General features: G+C 42.0%; 1 protein-coding gene across 2 annotated transcripts; it reads right to left on the reverse strand.

Annotated features, from left to right (window-relative positions):
- Positions 1-24: 24 nt before the first annotated feature.
- Positions 25-16,488, reverse strand: brd7 (bromodomain containing 7). 2 transcript variants are annotated; one of them, XM_056278910.1, is made up of 17 exons: positions 16,400-16,488; positions 11,413-11,612; positions 11,180-11,276; positions 11,033-11,090; positions 10,344-10,488; positions 9,953-10,063; positions 9,395-9,564; positions 7,635-7,749; positions 4,856-4,931; positions 4,579-4,686; positions 3,136-3,271; positions 2,455-2,566; positions 2,163-2,195; positions 1,479-1,572; positions 1,003-1,146; positions 413-553; positions 25-163 (listed from the first exon to the last, which is right to left on the reverse strand). In XM_056278910.1, the coding sequence occupies exons 1-17, from the start codon at positions 16,446-16,448 to the stop codon at positions 99-101; spliced, it is 1,854 nt and encodes a 617-aa protein (XP_056134885.1). In that variant the 5' UTR covers positions 16,449-16,488; the 3' UTR covers positions 25-98. The 2 variants fall into 2 exon arrangements, with proteins under 2 accessions (XP_056134885.1, XP_056134886.1); XM_056278911.1 differs by lacking the exon at positions 2,163-2,195.
- Positions 16,489-22,135: the final 5,647 nt, after the last annotated feature.

A 22,135-nucleotide genomic window follows, 5' to 3' on the forward strand; every position in this document is an offset into this window, starting at 1 on the left:
GACTTATAAAAAGGAAGTTTATTGTCTGAAATGCATATAAATTCACACAAGCAATTTTTTTTACAAAACAATTTAAACTGTCATGTTGTTAAGAGTTGTTATACAGCAACGACTGGCAGCCCATGACCAGGCAATGTCTCCATTGGCTCATCCAGCTCTTGCACTGAAAAGATGAGTCACTTCATGGTAAGTTTCAAGTTATATGAAAGAAATGTATCTTACAAGGAAACTATCAGCAGGAATTAACCTCCTCAATATAAAATGTATAATCCGTATATTCCGGACTATAATCTTAGATACCAAAATATTAAAGTGGTACTTTTGAAGTTGTATGACCAAAACGAGAAACTAACTTTAGGGCTGAAACTGAGAGCAGCTACAGCTGAAATTGTCAGTGGAGCAGAGTGTTTACCTGTGGTGAGGTCTATCAATGGCTCAGGTGATTGTAGAGGTAGAGAGATGCCCATGGCTTTCCTGATGCCCGAGATGCTGCTGACATCACACGGGGCCACCTGGCTGGTTAGCACAGCCAGGTTTTCGGTCACCTTCTCAGCTGTAGACAAAGGCAGGTGAGGAAGGAATGTTATCAGGGCAAGGTGAAGAAGAGATTAGAGGGTGGAAAAGGGGATGGTAGATCCAAGAGAACAGGTGGTTCTCTTTGCATTTAGTCTTTACTGGACAGTAGGGGAGGGTGAGCTAAGAAGAAGATGAGAGGGGAGACATTAGACAGATGTTTCCTGTAGGAGTCTAACTCATATTAAGAGGCATAACTTGGTTTCAGAGGCTGGAGCCGTAATCATCATATCTTATGGAGCAAAACAGGTCAATCTTAACTCTATCTGAATTGGATCAGTGTCTAAGAAGAGGGAGGTCCCTCTAAAGCATGTGCAACAAAAGCCATCTGCACAGGATAGAAAGAAAGTGAGTGCTGTTGGTGAGCTACAGGTGGGACGAGGGGCTTAAACAGGAGAACAAAGGGGCCATGCACTGGAAGTCTCTTACCCAGCTGCAACTCCCTGGTGCTGGGGGCCAGCAGGCAGATCATGTTAGGTGGCTGCTTGGCACTCAAGCGCTCTCTCTGTACTTCTTGTAGCTTGTGGAGGAGCTTTGTAGTCTCGTCCAATTTCTGCTGGAAGTGCAGGGCCTCTAATGAGCAGCGGAAAAAAGAAAAGGCACCCAGTTTGTCTCTAGTCCTGTTGTATGGATGTTCATAAAGAGTTCATTCTATTTTAAACAATAAATAAATTACTTCAATCTTGCCATTTCGGTAAAAAGTACATTCCTCGATACATCACATGAAAAACAAGTAATCAGGTGCTTCACAGAGAGACATTTACTCTGTTGCAAAACTGCATCCTCATGACGTTATTTATAAGAACCACATTGACACTGGTGTTAAACTAAGTATCAGAACCAGTGTACTACTACAAGCAATTCTAGTGACACCCCCCCCCGCAATCAACTGAGAAGACCGCAACCTCCAGAAAGCTCATCAGTACTCAGCAGTCCTAGGCCAACCACAGAACTCAGGGTTTCTATTCTGCCAGCATTGGTGGTTTCAGGTTCAGATACCTGAGAAGGAACGTGGGAGAGAGAAAAACAGTGAGGTAGATCAGACTGGCCTGGTCCCTTTCGAGAATCCACTTCATCCCATTATTCCCTGAGAAAAGCATTCCATAAAACACAGCTGACTGCTCATAGGATCGCCAAGGCCTTATGAAGCACCCTTTAAGTCACGGTCCAGCAAAATCAAATATAATAAAAGGCAAGGCAAAGGATCTTAAAGCAAGGGATGAGGGTAGGCTGGAGAGACTCCAAGCACAGCAAACAGCCGGGACAGAGGACTGCTGTATGCCTGACAGAAAGGCTGCACTTTGGTTTCCTCTGCTAATGTGAGGAGCCATTCAGCCAAGAGGTATAGAAAGGAAAAATGGGGAGGGGGCTGCATTTTGAAGGGAAATGGTTACTTTCCATGTTCAGATTCCATACAGCCAAAAAGCAAGCGCTGTATAAATGAAGAAACGGTACATGGTGGATAATGCAAAGCAGCCTTTCACCTCTGCCTATCTTTTTCTAATCACCTCTGCCTATCTTTTGCCAAGCACTAACAGTTGAGCAAGTGCTGTTGGCTGAAATTTGGCTCATGTTTTGTCCAATCTCACCTCCATGTCATCCATGCCCTCGCACTTTTCCACCTGTTGAATATGTATTCATATAAAATATATATTCAAATTTGCATGCAAAAAAAAGTACATGGTGCTAAATTGCTTCTACTTTTAAGTATGAAAAAGGACCACATTAGTAGATTTATATATCAGTAAGCTACACGTTTTCAGTTTTTTTCCACTGTGTGTGCTTTTATAAAGCTAATGCGTGCACTTTTAAGATTTTTCAGTTGGGGAAAACTGTCAACTCAGAGCACTTAGAACATAGGAAGTCAATGAAGGTGCTTACCTGCTGTGTGTCCTTGAAGGTTTTAGAATGCTCTCCGTTCGTCATTGCGTCAAGGAGATTGTCTGCCAGTTTGTATGTGTACTCCTCTGATTTGGCCAGGAAGTCTGAGACGCTGAAGATTACACGTGAAAATATAGCAATTTATTTTTAGCATTGGTGCAGAGATTCATAGCTTATATTATGAGCAAGGGTTAACCAATGGTTAAGCGTTGAAACAAGAGCCACAACATCTTAACTTGAGAAATAAAATATTTCAAAATATAACAGATGAAACAAAAAAGTGAGAACCAAAGGAAGAAGCGGCAAAGGGGGGTATGATTCAGAGACATAAATAAAGCCACACAAAACATGGCCGCAGCTGTAGAGGCAACAAAGCAACTAAGTAGTACAGTATTGCTGCAGTGTATTGTTTTAACAAAATGGAAGAAATCAAATCGTGACAATTCTATGGTTGAATCAGGTGTGCTATGTGGGTTTAGGCCATGCCACGATGAGTAAAATTCCACCACCAGCTGCGATAAGTCAACTCATTCTTACCATGTAGAACTAAGCTGAAAAGGGGACATCTAAAGCTAATCATATTTAATATAATTTCTCTAATATCTCTGAAGTGGTTCTTTTTTGTACAAATGACACAAATTTAGGGTGTATTACATGGCCAGTACTTCATACTATGCATACCTCTCAGAACTCTGGTGGCTAGACTCCTCTCCATAGAAGGAGTAGATAAGGTCAGAATCCTCCTTGCTGACATTGGCGAAGCTGGAGTCGTAGGTGGGTGCGTAGGAGGTGAATGGCCCATAGTTTATGTAGGACACTGCAGAGATTGGTTACATACAGGCAGATCACCATTACTTACATGCAAAATCAATGCTGGGGGTTAATGCAAGTGTGTGTGTGTATGCGTGTGTGTCATGCAAATTGTCAAACAACACCATATAAAAACTGCATGCCACTAGCAAATAGAACACTGGTTTTAAATTCCAAGGACTGGATGTGAAAATTTGTCAGTTGCAGATGACGCCTTCTCCTCCTCTAACATGGCTGACTTTCCTCTTAAAGCTGGACCTGACAGAGCCTGCATAGTCTAATCTGGTCTGAAATGGGTGGGGGGTAGCCCTACAATTTTCTACATACCTAGTTGTATAATGGTTTTCACCCGTCTTAATGTTTATGCTGTAATCTTTAGAAAGAGATGTCACGGCAGCAATTGATACAGATAGGAGCTGACGTACGTAAGAGGCCAACAGTGGTATTAGTCAGAAGGGACATTCCACAATCCAAAGACATGCAGGTCGTGAATCGGCCGTACTAAATTGTCTCTGGGTGTGAATGTGTGTCGGCCCTGTGATGGCCTGGCGGCCTGTCCAGGTTGTCTCATCTCCCCACCTGCCGCCCAGTGACTGCTGGGATAGGCTCCAGCATCCCCGCGACCCTGAGATCAGGATAAGCGGTATGGATAATGGATTGATGGACATTCGTGGACACTGAGTCATAGCATTATAATAAACTAGGTAGTGGTAGTAGTGATTTAATGATACGTTCTAATTGCAAAATCAAAACCCACCGAAATCCATCAAAATTTTAAGAAATCTAGAACTATGGTATAATAGAAAGCAACACAGTCCAGCAGTTGTGTGGTTTATAGTTTGAGGTAATCTTTTTGCACTTGCTCCAATGCATTTTTCCACCAAGTTTAAATGCGAACAGAGAAGGGTCCTTCTGGAGCTGGAGCTGCTGCAGTGCAGCTGTGCAATAGCCAGTTTGAAGTGCAATTCAAAACTTTATTGTCCCTATTTAGAGATTTGGTTTGTCTAATAAACATTGCAGCATAAATGCACAATAAAACAAAGTAAATTGCCGCAACAAATACCAAAATTAGTTGAGACCAGGCAAGGATTTAATAGCTCCACAAAGGGCAATAAAAGAAAGCACATCAGTGTAAAATACTAAGTTCTTCTGCAGACTCAGGACATGACAGTTTTATAATTCAGCATCCCCCCAGGTGTGAGTGTGTGCAACTGAACGGATATGAAAGACTACACGTGTTTTGTTTTGTTTTGTTTTTTTTGTTGCTGTGATTGGTTAGACAGACTATGAGTAGCTGTTAAAGCAGCATCATACCTGGAGTAATCCTGTTCCTCTTGTCCTCCCTGAAGCCCTGCAGGGTGTTCACACCACTTTGCAGCCTGTTGGACATCATGCCCAGCTTCACGGGACAGTACCCTGCATCTGCACAGCAAACAGTTGATATGTTACCACTGTTCCCCATTCATGATTCCCTCATTCTCAATCTTTCTTACTCTCTGAGATACACATATTAAACACTCATAAACACAAACAACACATTAAAAGGATGGAATGTGTTATTTGGCAACTGCTGGCCCTCAGATGTACCTACCACCTGCTGACGGATCCGCTGGATTGAGGATTGCCAAGGTGGTGGAGCCATCAGCCCTCCGGCGTGCAAACTCCAGCTACACAATTACATAACATGTGAGTCAATACATACAGACTTAGAATATCTGCACAAGTAACATTCACAGTGTTAGGTTCACCTGAGGATTTTATGTTTTTTTTTCTTAATACATTTTGAAAGAAAAAAGAAAACCATTGTATTGGGGCTTGTTATTAAAAAGGATATAAATCATTAATTTCAGATTTCAAAAATCATCACTACTTGGGTGTAGTAATTTGGCACATTACTTTTCCGCTGCAACAATAGCACTGGCAATTACACTTTGAAAAAAATCAGGACTAACGTATCCCAATTCTCTGTACATGGTTTAAGTAACCCATTCATTATCCAAACCGCTTATCCTGCTCTCAGGGTCATGGGGATGCTGCAGCCTATCCCAGTAGTCATTGGGTGGCAGGTGGGGAGACACCCTGGACAGGCCACCAGGCCATCACAGGGCCAACATACACCTAGGGGACAATTTAGTACAGCCAATTCACCTGACCTGCATGTCTTTGGACTGTGGGAGGAAACCCACGCAGACACATGGCGAACATGCAAACTCCACACAGAGGACAACCCGGGATGACCCCAAGGTTGGACTACCCTGGGGCTTGGACCCAGAACCTTTTTGCTGTGAGGGGGCTGCGCTAACCACTGCGCCATCGTGCCGCCCAGTTTAAGTAACCACATGACAGATATAAAATGTTCTCGTAATCTTGTTGTTCAATAAATCCAAGTAGGAACACTGCTACCCAGTGAAACACATGTTTCTTTACTCTCTAATTTAAGTTAGCTCAGTGTTTGTAAAGTCAATTGGGACAAAAAAAGAGGAGGGAGTATGAAAGGATATGACCTGCAGATCATTTTCACTCAGTGTGATGATGGGGATGGGGGGGCACTAAAAAGTAACAGCTTATTTTTTCTGAGACTAACTTCACTGACATTGAAATAGCAAATCATTACACCACGAATGCCTGGAAAAAAGTTATAATATTAACTGTAACCTGTTCCCACCCAACACTAAAAGCGGACAACCATACATCAATGAATGAACTGGAGTGAAACATCCTAAATTAGGGACTGAGCGACTAAAACAGAATGTGTTTATAAAAATGTAATGAAAGTCCGCTGCTTTGAGAATTAAGGGGAGTTGTTCACTGCCGTCCAGAATGTCTAACTGAGGTCTACAGTTACTGTGGGTCACACTGTAGAGAAACGGTCACGTTAACTTGCAGCTTACCGGCTTCATTAGTTTTGCACGAGGATTGCTATTAATTCAAAGTAAGCGGTTGTTCAATGCACCTTGAGTACAACTATAAATTATTTTCTCAGTGTTGTGGTTAGGAAAAATAATTAACCAACATAATGCTGACCTGACTGTTGGGTCACAAGATGGCACAGACTGATGGATACGTTCTAAATTTGACAAAAATTACAAGCAGCACTTACAGGGAAATTTTACCAATGGTTTTGTGCATGTGCAATCAGTACTAGTATTACATTACATTACATACTAGTAATGTATTGAATTGAAGTAGTAAAGTCCTCACGGTGTTCGGCGTTCTCCTGCTTACAGTCTTTCCCACAGCGCCTGTATGTACCAGAATGCATTGTACTTAAGCCTCTGTATCGTCAGCAATAAAATCCTCTGCGCTAGTGTTATGGGACAACATTTACACCGTCGGAAACGTTACTTAGCTGAGGATGTATTTTTTTTAACTTTAGAGTAGTTTAGAGTGTTAGAAACCCTGCTTGGCTGTTAGTTTTTCCAGCCGCAATGTGTCACGATAAGTCACATGGCGGCCACGAAAAAAACAAAAACCCTGTTTCAGTGCCACCCCAGAAATGCAGAAACTATCAGGAACAACTGCAGGTGTTTCTCATGTGCCATCCCTGTTCCTGGTAGACAGACATTAGGTTAAGAATGGGGGGGTTTTCCCTTTAATATATCTCAACCTGTAAGTTACTGTCTCTCAGCTTCTGAAGTTGTGAAGGTGTGGCAGCATAAATAACGCATATGTCAGCTGTTAAGGAAACCTCAAATAATAATCAAATACATTTTGAGTCCCCTTTTTGAATATTTTAAATTCATTTTGGGGAACAGAAACAAATGAACAAACGTTGCTGTACGGCACCACTTTTTTTTGTGGACCCCCCCCCCCTTTTCTCCTTAATTGTATCCAGCCAATTACTCCACTCTTCCGAGCCATTCTGATCTCTGCTCCACCCCCTCTGCCGATATGGGGAGGGCTGCAGACTACCACATGCCTCCTCCAATCCACGTGGAGTTGCCAGCTGCTTCTTTTCACCTGACAGTGAGGAGTTTCGCCCGAGGGACATAGCGCGTGGGAAGATTACGCTATTCCCCCCGGTGCCCCAACTGACCAGAGGAGGCGCTAGTGCAGCGACACATACCCATGTCCAGCTTCCCACCCACAGACATGGCCAATTGTGTCTGTAGGGACGCTCAACCAAGCCAGCGGTAACACAGGGATTTGAACAGGCGATCCCCATGTTGGTAGCTATACGGCACCTCTACAGTAGAGAGGTGCCCAGGTTGTGAAAGTGTCATTACTTTGTAAAATGTAAATAAAATGTAAAGTTTAATATGTTGTTTTCACTATGTAACATTGTCACTTTTATGTGACATATCTCATTTGGTTATACCAGTTTGGAACCAAACGTATACGTTATACCTGTGTGTCATACCGCGGCTCACCTCACACTGAAGAACTCTGTTGGACAGCTTCCCTCCAGATTCTTCTATAACCTTGCGAATCTCTTCCAGCTCTTTCTCTGCCTTCAGCAACTCATCTTTTGAGTCCTTGTCCTGTCTGGAAAATGGAACAGAAATTTCATCTGAGAGGGGAGAGATGGCCTATGAAATGCCAGACTTGAATGAAAAGGTTTACCTTTTGTCAGATTTTATATATATATATATATATATATATATATATATATATATATATATATATATATATATACTGCCCCCCCCCTGAAAACAGTCAATGCTGTTGATAGAAGTGCTCAACTAATGAGGAGCGGAATATCAATACAGATTTTGTATTGATATATATATATCTCAGTGGCAAAAATGGGAAGACAGAAAAGCTGTTCTGATTAATAATGGAAGCCAATTGACACCCACAATTCCCATTCATTTCTTGATAATCTACCCATTTATATTTTTTTATACAAATGACCTTACAATTTCATACAAAATTATTTAACCGAGACAAAAAAAAAAGAAAGAAGTGGCTGAATGAGTTTCCACAATGACAATCATGACTTGCATGTCTCAAGTTTAAACCAATGGATATCTGAAATTGCTTAAAGGCTGAATGAATCTTATTCAGCAGCGAGTGAATGTAACATAATTGCTGGATGGACAACGCCTTGGCTTAAAAGAGTTCTTTCAGAGTGCTGAAAGAACTCAAGTCCCAACATGCTCTGAGGCATTCCTCACATTCTCAGCAGAATCAACAGACGCAATGATGGTTCTGAGGGCAAAATAAGCGAGTAGAAATTAGCAGGGGCAACTGATTTATCAGCAAAGTGAAATGTTATCACTAGCCACATGTTACTAGACCTTAATAATTTCTCTCTTTACCATTGTTTGGGCTTTTGTTTTTATGCTGAAAAATACTGTTGCCTGGTAAAATATTGAAAGTGAAAGGTAAGCCAGCTAATGTATTGGACAAAAGTACAGTCAGTGTAACTATCAAATTTAACAATACTGTTATTTTATGACTTTGTTTTGTTTTTGTTTTTTTCAAATTTCCCACCTTTTTCTCCCCGATTGTATCTGGCCAATTACCCCGCTCCTTTTGGGGCGCCCCAATCGGTGCTCCACCCCCTCTCTACCGATCCAGGGGGCGCCTGACCAAGCCAGAGGTAACATGGGGATTCGACCCGGCGATCCCGTGTTGGTAGGTAATGGAATAGACCGCTACCCTACCCGGACGCCGACTTTATGCATTATTTAATGACTGCTGGGATAGGCTCCAGCATCCCGCAACCTCACTGGGATAAGTGGCTTGGATAATAGATGGATGAATATATTATTTTAATTTAACTGTATGTATGTGCACAATTTTTCCACATTTATGACATTTACAAAATATGTGACTAGTGCTGTGATCACTACTAATACAGAGCATGTTTTGGGCGAGCAGATTCAAACATAACCCCAAGATTTGACTAAATACTCGACTGATTGGTTAGAAGAGTACTTTTTTCCTAAGCCTGAAATAATGTAAAAATGAACTCAAAAAATGCACTTTAAAGACCAGTGAGAAGCTTCAGCATTAAATTCGTAATTATAATTAAGCTTTTGTTGTAAACAGGCAATTGCAGTTATCCACAGGAGGAGAAAAAAAAACATTCAACACTCCAAAGGCTTGAAATACATCTGGTTACACAACAGTTATGCACATAGTGTAAAAAAAAATTAGGTTAAAAGTCATCATGGTTAAATACCTGGGCGTGCTGGGTGACTGGGAGCTTTCGCTGGCATCAGTGGTCATAGCCCCTTCCCTCTGTTGGTCCAGGCTGGGAGCCCCCACCTCCTCAGTCTTTCCTGGCTTGCTTGTAGAAGTGTCCAGGCCAGACATGAACTCTATACTCTGCTTCAGGCTCTCTAACCTCTCCTGCATTAAAGAATTCAAAGTGTAGATTTTCATTATTTGTGCATATATATTTATGATCAAATGCAGACAGAACAAAATAAATACAGATGTCACAGTTGAAACAGGAAAAACATTTATAAAAAAAGCCTTGTCAAATGAGAAACAAAAAAAGGCAAAAAAAAATACTCGAAACCTTTTTAGATGACAAACTAAAAAAATAGTTCAGCACAAGTATAAATAAACTGACAATGATTTGAAAGGTAAACTCTTAAATACACTGGTGGCATCTTGACAAAACGTAGCACTTAGGTCTTTTGGGGGAACTATTTGAAGCTATCCACTGCCCCCTGCTGTTAATCAATGGCAATAAGACAATCGTTACGTTTCCTCTGAGAGGACAATTTTGTACCGGGCTCAGGATCTTCATTCCAGAGTGAAGCAGTTTCCTGGCGGCTTTGTGATAAATGGTCTCAGGTTTGTTGTAAATCATGGCATTTTCACACATGACCCTGAAATCCACCTGCATCAGGAATTCAAAACACAGATATTTACTCCCAATGCCTTGTTCAAGATGTGGATAAATCAGCTGCATTGCTTTACATACACGCAAAGGAACAAAGACATGTCGGAATCCCACCAAATTAAGAGTAGTAATTTCCCCACACATGGACCAAAATCAATCTCTACAATGAAATCAAACCAACATAAATCTCAATGATGGTACAGACATACACCTATGCTTTACTCTAAGTCAAGTTCTCTCACGCCCCTTTTCTCTCTCTAATAGCACAGGCAGATACCTTGAGTTCATCAAGCGACTGATAGCACTCTTTCTTTACTTTGTCCTTCATTGTGCTGAAGTCCATGGGCCGCTTGATGATCGAAGAGTAGCCAGGTGCAATGAGGTCAGTCACTGGAAATGAGAAAAACGCACTGGGGTCTTTCCTGTTAGAACACACACAAACACCGTTCATATTTTATATATCCGACATGTCATTCCCATAATGTCAATTATAAAAACGATTGCAGAGGAAAAAGGAGCAGTCTAGAGATTATTAACAACTCAGGTGGATGGGTCACTGCATGTGAGTAATGACTAACAGTTATTATACTGTACATCATACGTATACTGGTACGTATGTCCATCTACCTCAGGCATGTAATGTAAGTAACCTGCTAACATGTATTTCGGCATCTCTGATATATATATATAGATATGTGTGTGTGTATATATATATATATGTATATGTGTGTATATATGTGTATGTATGTATGTATGTGTATGTATATATATATATATATGAAGATTGTTGTGTTGTAGTGTTGTTACTCTATGTTAAGTACACTGAGAGCGAGGAAACTGGAGTCAAATTCCGTGTATGTGCAAATCTACATGATCAATAAACACGATTCTGACTCTGATTCTGATTACAAAACAAAAAACAAACAAACAAATAATCCCACATCAAATCTGACTTGAAAACTGCACCTTTGGAGCTGTCTGATGAGCTGGTTCAAAGCTTCCTGGAGAGGGGTCTGCTCTTTTTCTGGAATGAACAACAGGATGTTTACATTGCAAGTCCAAGGAAAGGGTCAAGAGAAATAAAGGATTGATATAGTTTAGTTGACAAGTCACCTTCCATTTTATCCCGCTCGGAGCGGATGGGAGTTCTGTTGTGCTCTTGATCATCCCAGTCTCCATCTCCATCCTGTCCTTTCTTTTTCTTTCCCACCTAACATCAGATATAAATAAAAACATTCACATAATCTTTCACTGGTTAAATATGAAATCCCTGTCGACTAACTGCCCTTACCAATCACCACCATAATCCCTGCAAATGAAGTAACTTTGCAAACATCAAACATTACCTTTTTCTTTCCTTTATCATCATCTGGCGAGTAAAGGCTCCTGTCTTTATCTCCTCTCTTCTTCTTTTTCTTTTTCTTGTCTTTGGGCTTGTCGTGCTCCGCCGGCTGGTTGTCGTAAAATTTGTCAAGGCTGGAGCTTCCTGTCGTCACTTCGTTTCCAGCAACTTTTAGTACCAACTTAAGTGGCCTCTCTGTGTACTCTGCAGATAACAAGTCGCCACAGAGTCAAGTAACGTAACCGCACAAAGTAACGTAACGTTAGCCTTTTTTAAAGGCAGCAGTATTCAATACGGTCCTCGGGTGCCACCAATACTGCAGATCTTATCATCTAAGTACCACAAAGTTAACTCCATTCACTTTTTGTTCCTCCAATTAGGATGATTTTAGACCTAGAAAAACACATGAATATTAATTAACTATCTTACCGGGCAGGATAGACACAAAACAGCAGTATTCTACTAGTGGTACTAGAGCAGTGGTTCTCAACCTTTTTGGGGTCCTGGACCCCCTGCGTATTTTTGATCTACCCTGAGGACCCCTCCACCTGATCTTGGGGGAGGGGGGTTGCAATTTGATAGAAACAGTAGAAACTGCATTTTAAATTGCATTATAGCATTTATTCACTCTTTGGGGCAAAAATAAGAGCTTTCAGTTGTAACTTAGATATAGTTAACAAAACAGAATTCTTATGCAGTAACTTTCAGATATATGTAACAAAACAGAATATGTATTCAGTAACTTTCAGATATATGTAACAACAGAATTTTTATGCAGTAACTTTTAACAATGCAAACGGGAGCGAGATCTCTTACTAAAATACAATAAATTACACTTGTGAAACAGATGTAATTAGAGAAAAAAGTCCTGTTACCCTTTATAGTTTAGGTAGATAAAGGTCTCAGTCACATTTGAGTAAAATAATCCTATTTCTATAAATGTCATAGGATCTTTTTTTAAATATATTTTATTTTCACGGACCCCTTGCAATTACACCACGGACCACTAGGGGTCCGCGGACCCCCGGTTGAGAAACACTGTACTAGAGGACAAGATTGGGAACCACCGTTTTAGGAAACAAACTAGTAAACAGCTGTCTTTATGCATGATCAACAATCCAGGTAAGGAAATTACAGAACGTTGAATCAGTTCATCTGGTCACAACATTTACTGGGAAAAATGTTTCATAACTCATCTTAGTGACCTTTTTAGTCTCAACTGACTGCAGGTATCCCCACCTTATAAAGGCTTATACAGCTGCCTAAGTGTAAACCAGTGGTGATTCCGTATGTGGCGGGAGTGTCGGAAGAGTTGAGATGTGTATTTTCCAAACACTGCATCTCAGTTGCTTTCAAACTCCAAAACACGCTGCGCCAGAAATTGAGTCAACCCCAAGGATCGGGTCCCCCGGCACAAACAGAGCAATATACTGTTAAGTGCCAGGAGGATTGCCATGACTTGTATATGGGGGAAACCAAACAGACAATGGCCAACAGAATGGCACAACACAAAAGCGCTAACATGCCAGGACAGGACTCCGCAGTCTGCACCCATCTACAGGCCAGTGGCCACTCTTTCAAGGATGAGGGTGTGCACATGCTAGATAGGGAGGAACGCTATGTGAAGAAGGAACGACCACCCCTGAACCGATGGGGGGGGGGGCTAAGAGTACATCTGTGATTGCAACTATTCCCCCAGTCCTCTGTGAAACAGGGTTCAACAATAAGTATTACCCGATTGCCTGGGGCAAGCAAAATGCCAAGTTGGGCTAGTAAATCTGGCAGCTAAAAAAAAAAGATAAAGTGTTTCAATCATTTTTTTCGATCATCGTCGTATCATAAATTATGTTCTCGTTCACTGGCACACAGTATAGCCCCCTCCCCAAGCACGCATTGGAGAATACTGGCACGCACCACTGGCCAATCAAGAATTGAGTAGGCTAGTCATGTGACGCCTAGCTGTCAGACTTGTCACTCACAGGAAAATGGCGGCGGATAAAGAACAAAATGTATTAACTGAAACGCAAGAGAGTATTTCAATGATCCTGGAAACAGGAGTTTAGTGAAGGCTTTTGTTCCAACCAAGCAACTAAACATCTGTGTCTTCTAATCAAGTTCCTCAGCGAGGACTCTACTGGTTGATTAGTGGGGATCAGGTGACTGCTTGGTTGGAACAAAAACCTTCACACACACACTGGCCCGCACTGGATGAGATTGCCCACCCCTGCATTAGAGGATGTGGGCGAAACTCCCAACAATGTATTGCACAGTACGCCGGAAGTTTGAGAGCAAGGCGGATAAAACGGGGTCGTTTTTCAAAGGCACGTCAACTTTCCGAAAAAACGTCGCTGGAGGGCCATAACAAGAGCCGACAGCATCTGGCCTGCATGGCAGCTACGAGGGCTGCCGACAACCCCTCCTCCGGGGCCTTGCTGGTGCTTGTACCCAACATGAACGCCGGGGCAAGTCGGGTAATTGCTAAACTGATCACCAACAGCGTATCATGTTTTACAAAGCGCGCAGCCCGGTGTGACGGCTCTTCAACAGAACGGGATTGACCTGGGTACGCAGCGCCACACCGACATGGCTTGTCGAAGGCAAGTATCGACCTAATGTTACACCATTTATCAGACTGTCAGTCAAACCTCGCACAAGCAGCTAATTTTCTAAGGGTTTAGCATTTTGTGTTTTCCAGAAAAAAATATTTGTTAATTATCAAACAGATTATTTTACAACTGGTGTTGTGAGTAGCTTATCATTTGACCACATCATAACCATGAAAAGTTAATGGGCAATTAACACCAAATTGTAGCGAATTCGGGGGGGGGCAGTGCGGGAACCGCCACAGCCGGGACGTGAACCCGTGTCTCCCACTCCCCAAGCGACAACGTTAACCAGTCGACTAAAAGGTCCGACCCGTCAGCCAATGGCCAACGTGTCTACTTAGCCATGCACGTTACACTATCCCCCTCCTCCGGGAAGCATGTCCCTGCGCTTAAGCATATCAGCTCCTTCACGCCTCTGGGCGCATACGCTTCCGATGACCTTTCGGGCTCACCATCCCACTTCTGACACCAATGTAGCGAATTCGGGGGGCAACCACAGGAACTGCCGCGGCCGGGACGCGAACCCGTATCGCCCGCACTGCGGGAGGCATCGCTGACCGCTCAACTAAAGGGTCAGACCCGTCAGCCAGCGGCCAACTTATCCATGCACGTTACATATCATATACATGGGACTCAGATAAATTATTAAAACACAGAAAAAGTTGGTTTTGTATTTTGTCCATAGAAAATGAATTATAAGTTTTACGAAGTGTGTGTGTGTGTGGGGGGGGGGTCTTAGGTCTGGTCAGCTTTGTAGTATTCTATAAATGTTGTATGGCTATGACTTTAAAAACAAAGGTGTTTCACTGTGGTCCTTGTGAAACACAATGGCATTCCCTTGTATGTATGACACATGCATATGAGGCAATGACAATAAAAGTAGTCTAAGTCTGAATGAATTTTGATAAAATGTTGTGAGTGACAAACCGGGATTTTTTTTTCTTAACTGAAGAGCCAACTCCTTGATGCAGCCATCAAAGGCACGAGGAGCCGTTACAAGGACCTGGAGTGACACAATTCTTGAGGCAGCTGCGAGTTTGTTGGACCCGAAGGAGTGGCCCGCAGAGGAGGCAGACCTGGCCAGTTACGGAGCAGACCACCTCTGTGTCGTCACAGACCACTTTGCTGACATACTGGATAGGGTGGGCTGTGACAGGTAAGGCGCCAGGAGTGGCCAAGTGTAAAAAGTGGTGATCAAAGCGCTGCCTCAGGTGCAGGTATAGGCAGACTTTTTAACAGACACCGATAGGCTGCAGACGTTCCCCAACCTGCTGATGGTGGTTGAGCTGATCCTCCTGCTCCCACTGTCCACAGCTGACTGAGCGTGGCTTCAGCGCCATGAAGCGCATTAGAACAGATTGGCGGAGCGACCTTTCAGTTGAAATATCGTGGAAACTGCTATACGTTAGCATCGAGGGGGCAGCAGTTGCCAATTTCGATGCGGCGCGTGTTGTACAAAGATGGCTGTAAGTAGGGTAGAGAGCACGTCGGTGTAATTAAGATTTGTGTGGTTTCATTAGGGTTTTGTTTAATGCGAAACCTGCTATAGCCTGTTCTTTCACTCGCACACTCGCTCAATCACTCAGCTAATGAGTCCATCTGTGGGGAGAAGGAGGGACGGAGGGAAGGGTCATACCATTTTCCGATATGCAATAATGTTTGTTGCTACGCGTCTATGACACACTGTCCTTGTTATGTTTCATTTACTTTAAAGATTAAACACGAGTCTTTTATTTGTTAACCGCTAATAAATTAAACGATTTGTAAACTAAAAATTGACTTCAGGCAAGTACATTTCTGACCCGAACCCTGCACATTGCCATTGAAACTGTAGTTAATGGTCAAGGCAATTCGCAAATGAAACCGATCGTTGTTTTCGGGTCGTTTTGCCACTGTGTTGTTTTTAGGGTGGGGATGCCTGCAGTCAGATGAGACTTAAGAGATCACTTAGATGAGTGATGAAACGTTTCTCCCAATAAACGTTTTGTCCAGATGAACTGATCCAACTTTCTGTGAAAACCAGTGACCAACTGCTAACAAACACCAAATAAGATCTGTGGCTCATTGAGGCTAGCAACTGGCACACTGGCTAGCAGATTGTACAACAACGACTCATTTGTCAAATCGTATGTCAGTATAACGGACAGATGCCAATCTAAAGTTTCCATGGTCTTTCAAGATAACACAATGACGCGTGTATGCCATAAGGTGTTTTTAAACAAGTACCTCAACATTTAGATCCAGCAGGCTTAGCGGTGCTAAACCAGCAGCCTGTCTATCGTTCATTAGGATTTCTTTACAGAACGAAGAATCGCCAACGGGAGGTAAACGAAAGTGCAAACAGTTGACGTGTGTGAATCCGCTAGCCACCTTCCATTGTCTTACCTTCATAGCTGTGCTTCTCCGACTTGTGCTTTTTGTGTTTCTTGCCCATTGTTTGTTTTGACGTACCGTCTCTTGTTATTTGCTTTGTGATCTCTGTCCTCGCGGAAGTAGTACCAGTAATTTCCTCTTTGCCGATGCGGGGCCTGCAGCGCAGCCTACTGGCACGGCGGTGAAAACGCCAGTTAATAAATATCACCAGTAGAGGGGGTGAATGTCGTGTAATCCAACTTCAGTCATGGTTCAAGCCCTGAAGAAACGCTGCTCCTTGGGGTTTCCCACAAAATCATTAATGAGACTCGTTTTAGAGGAGACGTTGACATTAAATGATGTAATGATACTGAGCATAATTCAAAAAAGTCCCTGACGATAGAGGCAGCAGTGGCGCTTGAGGGACAAACATGCATAACATATTACTGCAGGAGTGCTTACAGGCAGTTTTTTCCACCCCTCATCAGAACTTCATTCATTTTTACCTCTTCGTCAGTGTGTTAGCCCTTACCACTGGTCAGTACCAGAGTTTCATTGAATGGCTCTTGACTAAACGCTAATGACAACTTTAGGTCAGTCCAAGAAGAGAGAGAGAGGACCTTGGACGTAGTTTTGCTTAGGTCTCTTGCGCTTCCATCCCTTTCTGAGCTTCTCTGCTCTGTTAAATCGGTACATATTGTACAGGGTGATGAATGACAGATGTTTTATTTATGGAGGAATGATAGTGTGCATTCTTTGAAGCACATTCCAGGCTTTATGAAAAGGCAGGGGCTGGGGGTCAACATTTATGGAGGCAACAGTGCTTAAACCTTCCACTCCAGCCATCCTTTCTTGTCAATGAATGGGGGATTTTTGAGGCTTTCTTTTCTGTACGAGACTCCTGTTAAATCCAAGCACCCCCAACAGATTGACCTCAACGTTTAAAGGTTGTTGTTTAAATTTCAATTTCCTTGACGTTCTTATCACTGCAACATTAGAACAATCTCCTTCAGATCAAACACTAATTTGATAATTGTGCTAACGTTTGCTGTGATTTTATGCACTTTGAAATCTGTACTTTATAAAGAGAATACAAAATGTGTAGCTGCGTTTATCAAATTTGGTTAATTTTAACTTACTAATATGAGCTACCCATCAAGTCAAAGGCTGGGTATGTGTATACCTGCTAGGAAAATGAAACCGATGCTGACTCTGAATGCCTAGATCACCAACATTTAAAAAAAGCCTACACAAAGTTTGAAGGTCAGAGCCAAATATGTATGTATACCAATATGTAGCCAAATATATTACCTCTGCTTTACCCTAAAACAGAATATTGAAGCGCCGTGAAAATAAACACATAAAAGCTAAGGAGATAGGTTAAGGCGTTATTTTACCTCAAGGTAAGAGCTGTGTACAGTTAAAGGGGAACCGCGTTCAATTTTCACTCCTAGATCACCTCAATTACATGCAATCAAGAGTTGGGGGGTACAAGGTCAACGCCACAGCACTGCAGCATTCCATGTATAGTGGGGGAATGTCAGTATGTGCCAGCCTCTGCCTGCCTGCTACATCCCTACTCCTCGCCCCAGAGAGCCCGTGGGATCCATCTGTTTCATTTCAGCTGTGAAGCTGCACACGCTTTGGAAGTCCATGGTCGTTTCAGAATTAAAAGGAGATCAGTTTCACCAAACAGGGCTAACAAATGGCAGATGTTGTGAAATCCATTATCCTCTGTCGCAATAGCGGGTCTGAAGGGACCGAGATATTCTGTTTCCACATGAAAGCAGCATCCCACCAGAACCATGGGAAACTGCACCCCGCTCGCCGGCCTGGATGGAATTTGAATATTTGGTCTTTGCACACATACACAGCAAAAACACCAACAAGCATACAAAGGCAGGCTTTGAACTGTTTATCTGTCTTCCACATGCTTTGAGCGAAGCCACATTCAAGATAAAACATTCTGTTTGTACACCGCTTAGCCAGAGCACTATGATCATTGGCACTTATAACGCACTGGAACAATCCAGTTTTGCTGTTTTTTTTGTTTGTTTTTTTTTAAATAACATGGAACTGCATTGCTAGTTTTCATCCTAGTTCTGACCTTGTACAGCACACTGTCGTGTTCACGACCATTATCATCCCTCTTGTCAGGATTTTGACGTATGTTTCTCTGTCTCCCCCTAAATCACGTCCTCCTTCTCTACCTTCCCTCTCGGCTGACATTGAAACATGTTTCTGGCTTGTATACTAAAAAAAAAAAAGCTTTATCTTCTTGGCTTTTCTTAGCATATTGTGGAAAAAAATAAATGAATAAAAATTAGGATCACGGGAATATTTGTTACATCTGTTGTCTGTGTTTTATGGCTCTCACACCTGCGCTCCATAATATGGGTTGCTTGTAATGTCAGACTTGAAATCTTTATTTTTTTTTGTTCTCACTGTAGGTCACTCTTGGTTAGCATAATGCCCAATATGAATACAAATGAATTGCCTCTTTGTCATGATAGGTATAGTTGTACAGTAATACAATGGAAGTGTTTCGGTCAGAGAAGGATATTCTTTCATCTGGAAGTTGCCACAGTCCTGTTGAAATATGACAGATGAAATGTTTGGGGTCATTATGACTGTCAACGCAGAAGGGGTTTGAAGATGTAACCAGCCATCACAAGTAAGACAGGCAGGAACATCAAAGAGCAGAAGCCAATCATCCTGCTGTGGTGTTTTTCTCCCGCCTGCCAGCCTGTCAGGGCAACATCTTTAAACGTCAATCAGTCATCCCAGTCAAAGCATTATGCGTACGCCGGCTCTATTTTTAGACACGCTGGCTACGTTTCAATTAACGGTTTCACAACTATCGCCGTAGTGTTCCATCACCATGGTCCTCCGCTATTTTATCCAAGTCCTTGGATAGAATGTCTCGCCTCACCTTTCTCCCTTTTACTATTCGGCTACAAAAAAAACCCCAAAAACAAAATCAGTAGCCTCGGTGAGCCTATATTGAAGAGAATTGAGGCAAAGCCACGTTTGAAGTGGCTTTATGGCATTTGAAATAATTGGATGTGTTGTCATTAGCATCTGCTGACTCCAATTGTTTGCCACAGTCTTCTCTGATCCAATTACTATAATGTATATTTCATTGGGCTTGCTTAATATTTTTGTGGTTTAACGTCACCCTCTGCTTTATGGTACTTATGTATTATTCTGTTTTTGGAAGCTCTATTACAATGGAAGTTTTTTTTTTGTTGTTGAAGGGAATAGTCTGATGTATGACTCTGCAGGGGGGGGCTTGCTGGGTGTTGGCTGTGTGTGCCTGTGTCTGTGTGTCTGAGCCGGCACACTTTAAAACGCTTACATGCATTGTCTGTTCTCCTGTGTTTGTGTGAGTGTGTGTTGGTGAGTGTGTTTCAGAAAATGATGGTGTGTTACAAGGGCAAGAACGAGGGGGAGCCAAGGGAGGGAGAGCGACCACTGATTTCTGTCGATCTGAGCCTTTATTCTCCCTGAGCCTCTGAAGACAGTGGTCCTGGGGTGGGAAAAATGCACAGGGGAGACGTGTTCAAAGGCTGCGAGCTTGGTGACGATCCTCTGTCAGATCCTAAGCCATTTGAAAAGTTCATATAAACTGAGAGACAGCCTCTGGGAAATGGTCTTTGCAAACTCAATGAGAGTTTATCATCCAGACACAGGGAAAGGCACCATAAGAGGTAATCTGTAATCTTCCCCTCCTGCAGAGGTTTATGAGCGATGCCTCCCTCACCTCAAAATGGATAAATCTCTGTCCTTATGTGCAGTCTCTCAGAGCAGTAGTGTAACCTTCATGATCTGTAACACCCCCCCCCCAAAATAAAAAAAGCGACAATTTAACAATTTACTCACAACTCACTCAAACAGAATAGTGGAGTCTTGTACCAGCTAATTACGTGTATGTCAATGGCCTAAATAAAGGGAAGCTGCAAATGCCTTGCTAATCTTCCTTTGAAAATCACTTTATAGCCTTCGTAACTAAGGAGCACAGCTTCATCTTAAACGCATAAAGACCAGGGGGACTGTTTTCCCTTCATATTTCTTACATGCTTTCATCTACCTTTATAAAACACCCTTGGTCAGGACCTTTCTGTTCTTCATAACTACTGCCTGTTCTCTACACTCCCATTCTTGTCCAGAACACTCGAGAATGTTGTGTGGAGTCACAAATTGTCATCTCTATCTAAGTTCCTACATCACCTTAGTGTTACCTCTGACATCCTTGATTGCTACATCTTAATCAACTGTCTTGGAATCACAGACGTTGCTCTTAAATAGTTTCTCAGACTGACAGTTCTCAGAGTAAAGCCCTGGGCCTCTCTACATCCTCTTGCAAACTTCGTTGTGGAATACCTTGAAATTCAATCTTGGATTGGATTTTGATTTCTGTCTATATGTTCCTAGATTGTGCTGACATAATGGGTTTTTTCATTGCTATGCTGATGACACACAACTTTATTTGCCTGTGAAATTCAGGCGTTATCAGGATTCTTGATACAGTTAAGTAGACTTAAGTAAAAAAATGTTCTGAGTTCTTTAATCTTAATGATGAATTAAGCTAGATGATAAATCTAAAGTTGCTACATTCAGTGCTACAAATGATCATTTTAAGTCCAAGAAAATCTTGGCAACCAAACTGGCTGCCAGATGTCTGGGAGTCATTTTTGATCCTGGCCTCAGTTTTGAAAAGTAAGTCCAAACAGTCGTTCACACTTGTTTTCATCAGTTGCAAAACCTCTCTAAAATTAGATCAGTTCTTTTCTCTACTGCCATAGAGAAAAATATCTATACTTTTATCTCAAGATTTGTGACTCCATGTGTTCGGCCTCAGTCATAAAGGCCCATCTCCCCTGCTACATGTTCAGAATGGGACAGCGAGGCTTTTAACCCCAACACAAAGAAAAAAACATACAACATAAACCCTATTTTAACCTCCCCATACTTGCCTTAAGTCATATTGCAAGCCGATTTTAAGATGTATTGGTTACTTTCAAAGCTATTAAGGGCTTGGCTCCAGATTATATTTCTAAGCTTTTATCTCCATATGTAGGCTACAGAGTACAGTCTTGGATTGGCTCGCAAAATCCTTTTCACTACTCCTTAGGCAAGATTACAGACAAAAGACCCCCAAACCTTGAAACAGCCTGCCTGAAAAGTAATACAGAAAGATACCCATCCCATAGATATCCTAAGGCAGATACTCTCTTAATTATATACCTTCTTCTTATGGGTCTCATATTTGTATCTACTGTTGGAACATTGCGTGTTTGTCTTTGTGTACTCTATTTGAGGCATCCCACCAAATTAAACTCCTCATTTGTCCATATACTTTAATGATAAAAGACATTAACTTTAATGAGATGCGTCAAGCTGACTCTGTACTTTATTACTGAAGAACTGAGAAGTTATTTTTATAATATTACTTAGGCAATAACTTTTACTGCAGTATTTTGTTGTCTGACTGTCCATTAATTATGTTTAATTATCTGTCACTACAATTGATTTTTTTTCTTTGCTTTTATGGCAATGCCTTTTGGTGCTCCACGTAAAATGTTTCAGTTAAGCTTTTTGTTTAATATATTAATAATATCAAATATTATTCTTTGAGAAAACTCAAGAGCGTTTGGCAGCTGGCTTCTCTGCAGTGTTTGTTCCTAGCAAAAAGACAAGCCTAGGCTATGTTTCCTGAAGTTCATGAGCAATCAGCCCATTTTTCCTGGTAAGATATATCACACACAC

This window comes from Lampris incognitus, chromosome 4 (assembly GCF_029633865.1).
Source record: "Lampris incognitus isolate fLamInc1 chromosome 4, fLamInc1.hap2, whole genome shotgun sequence".
NCBI classification, from domain to species: Eukaryota; Metazoa; Chordata; class Actinopteri; order Lampriformes; family Lampridae; genus Lampris; species Lampris incognitus.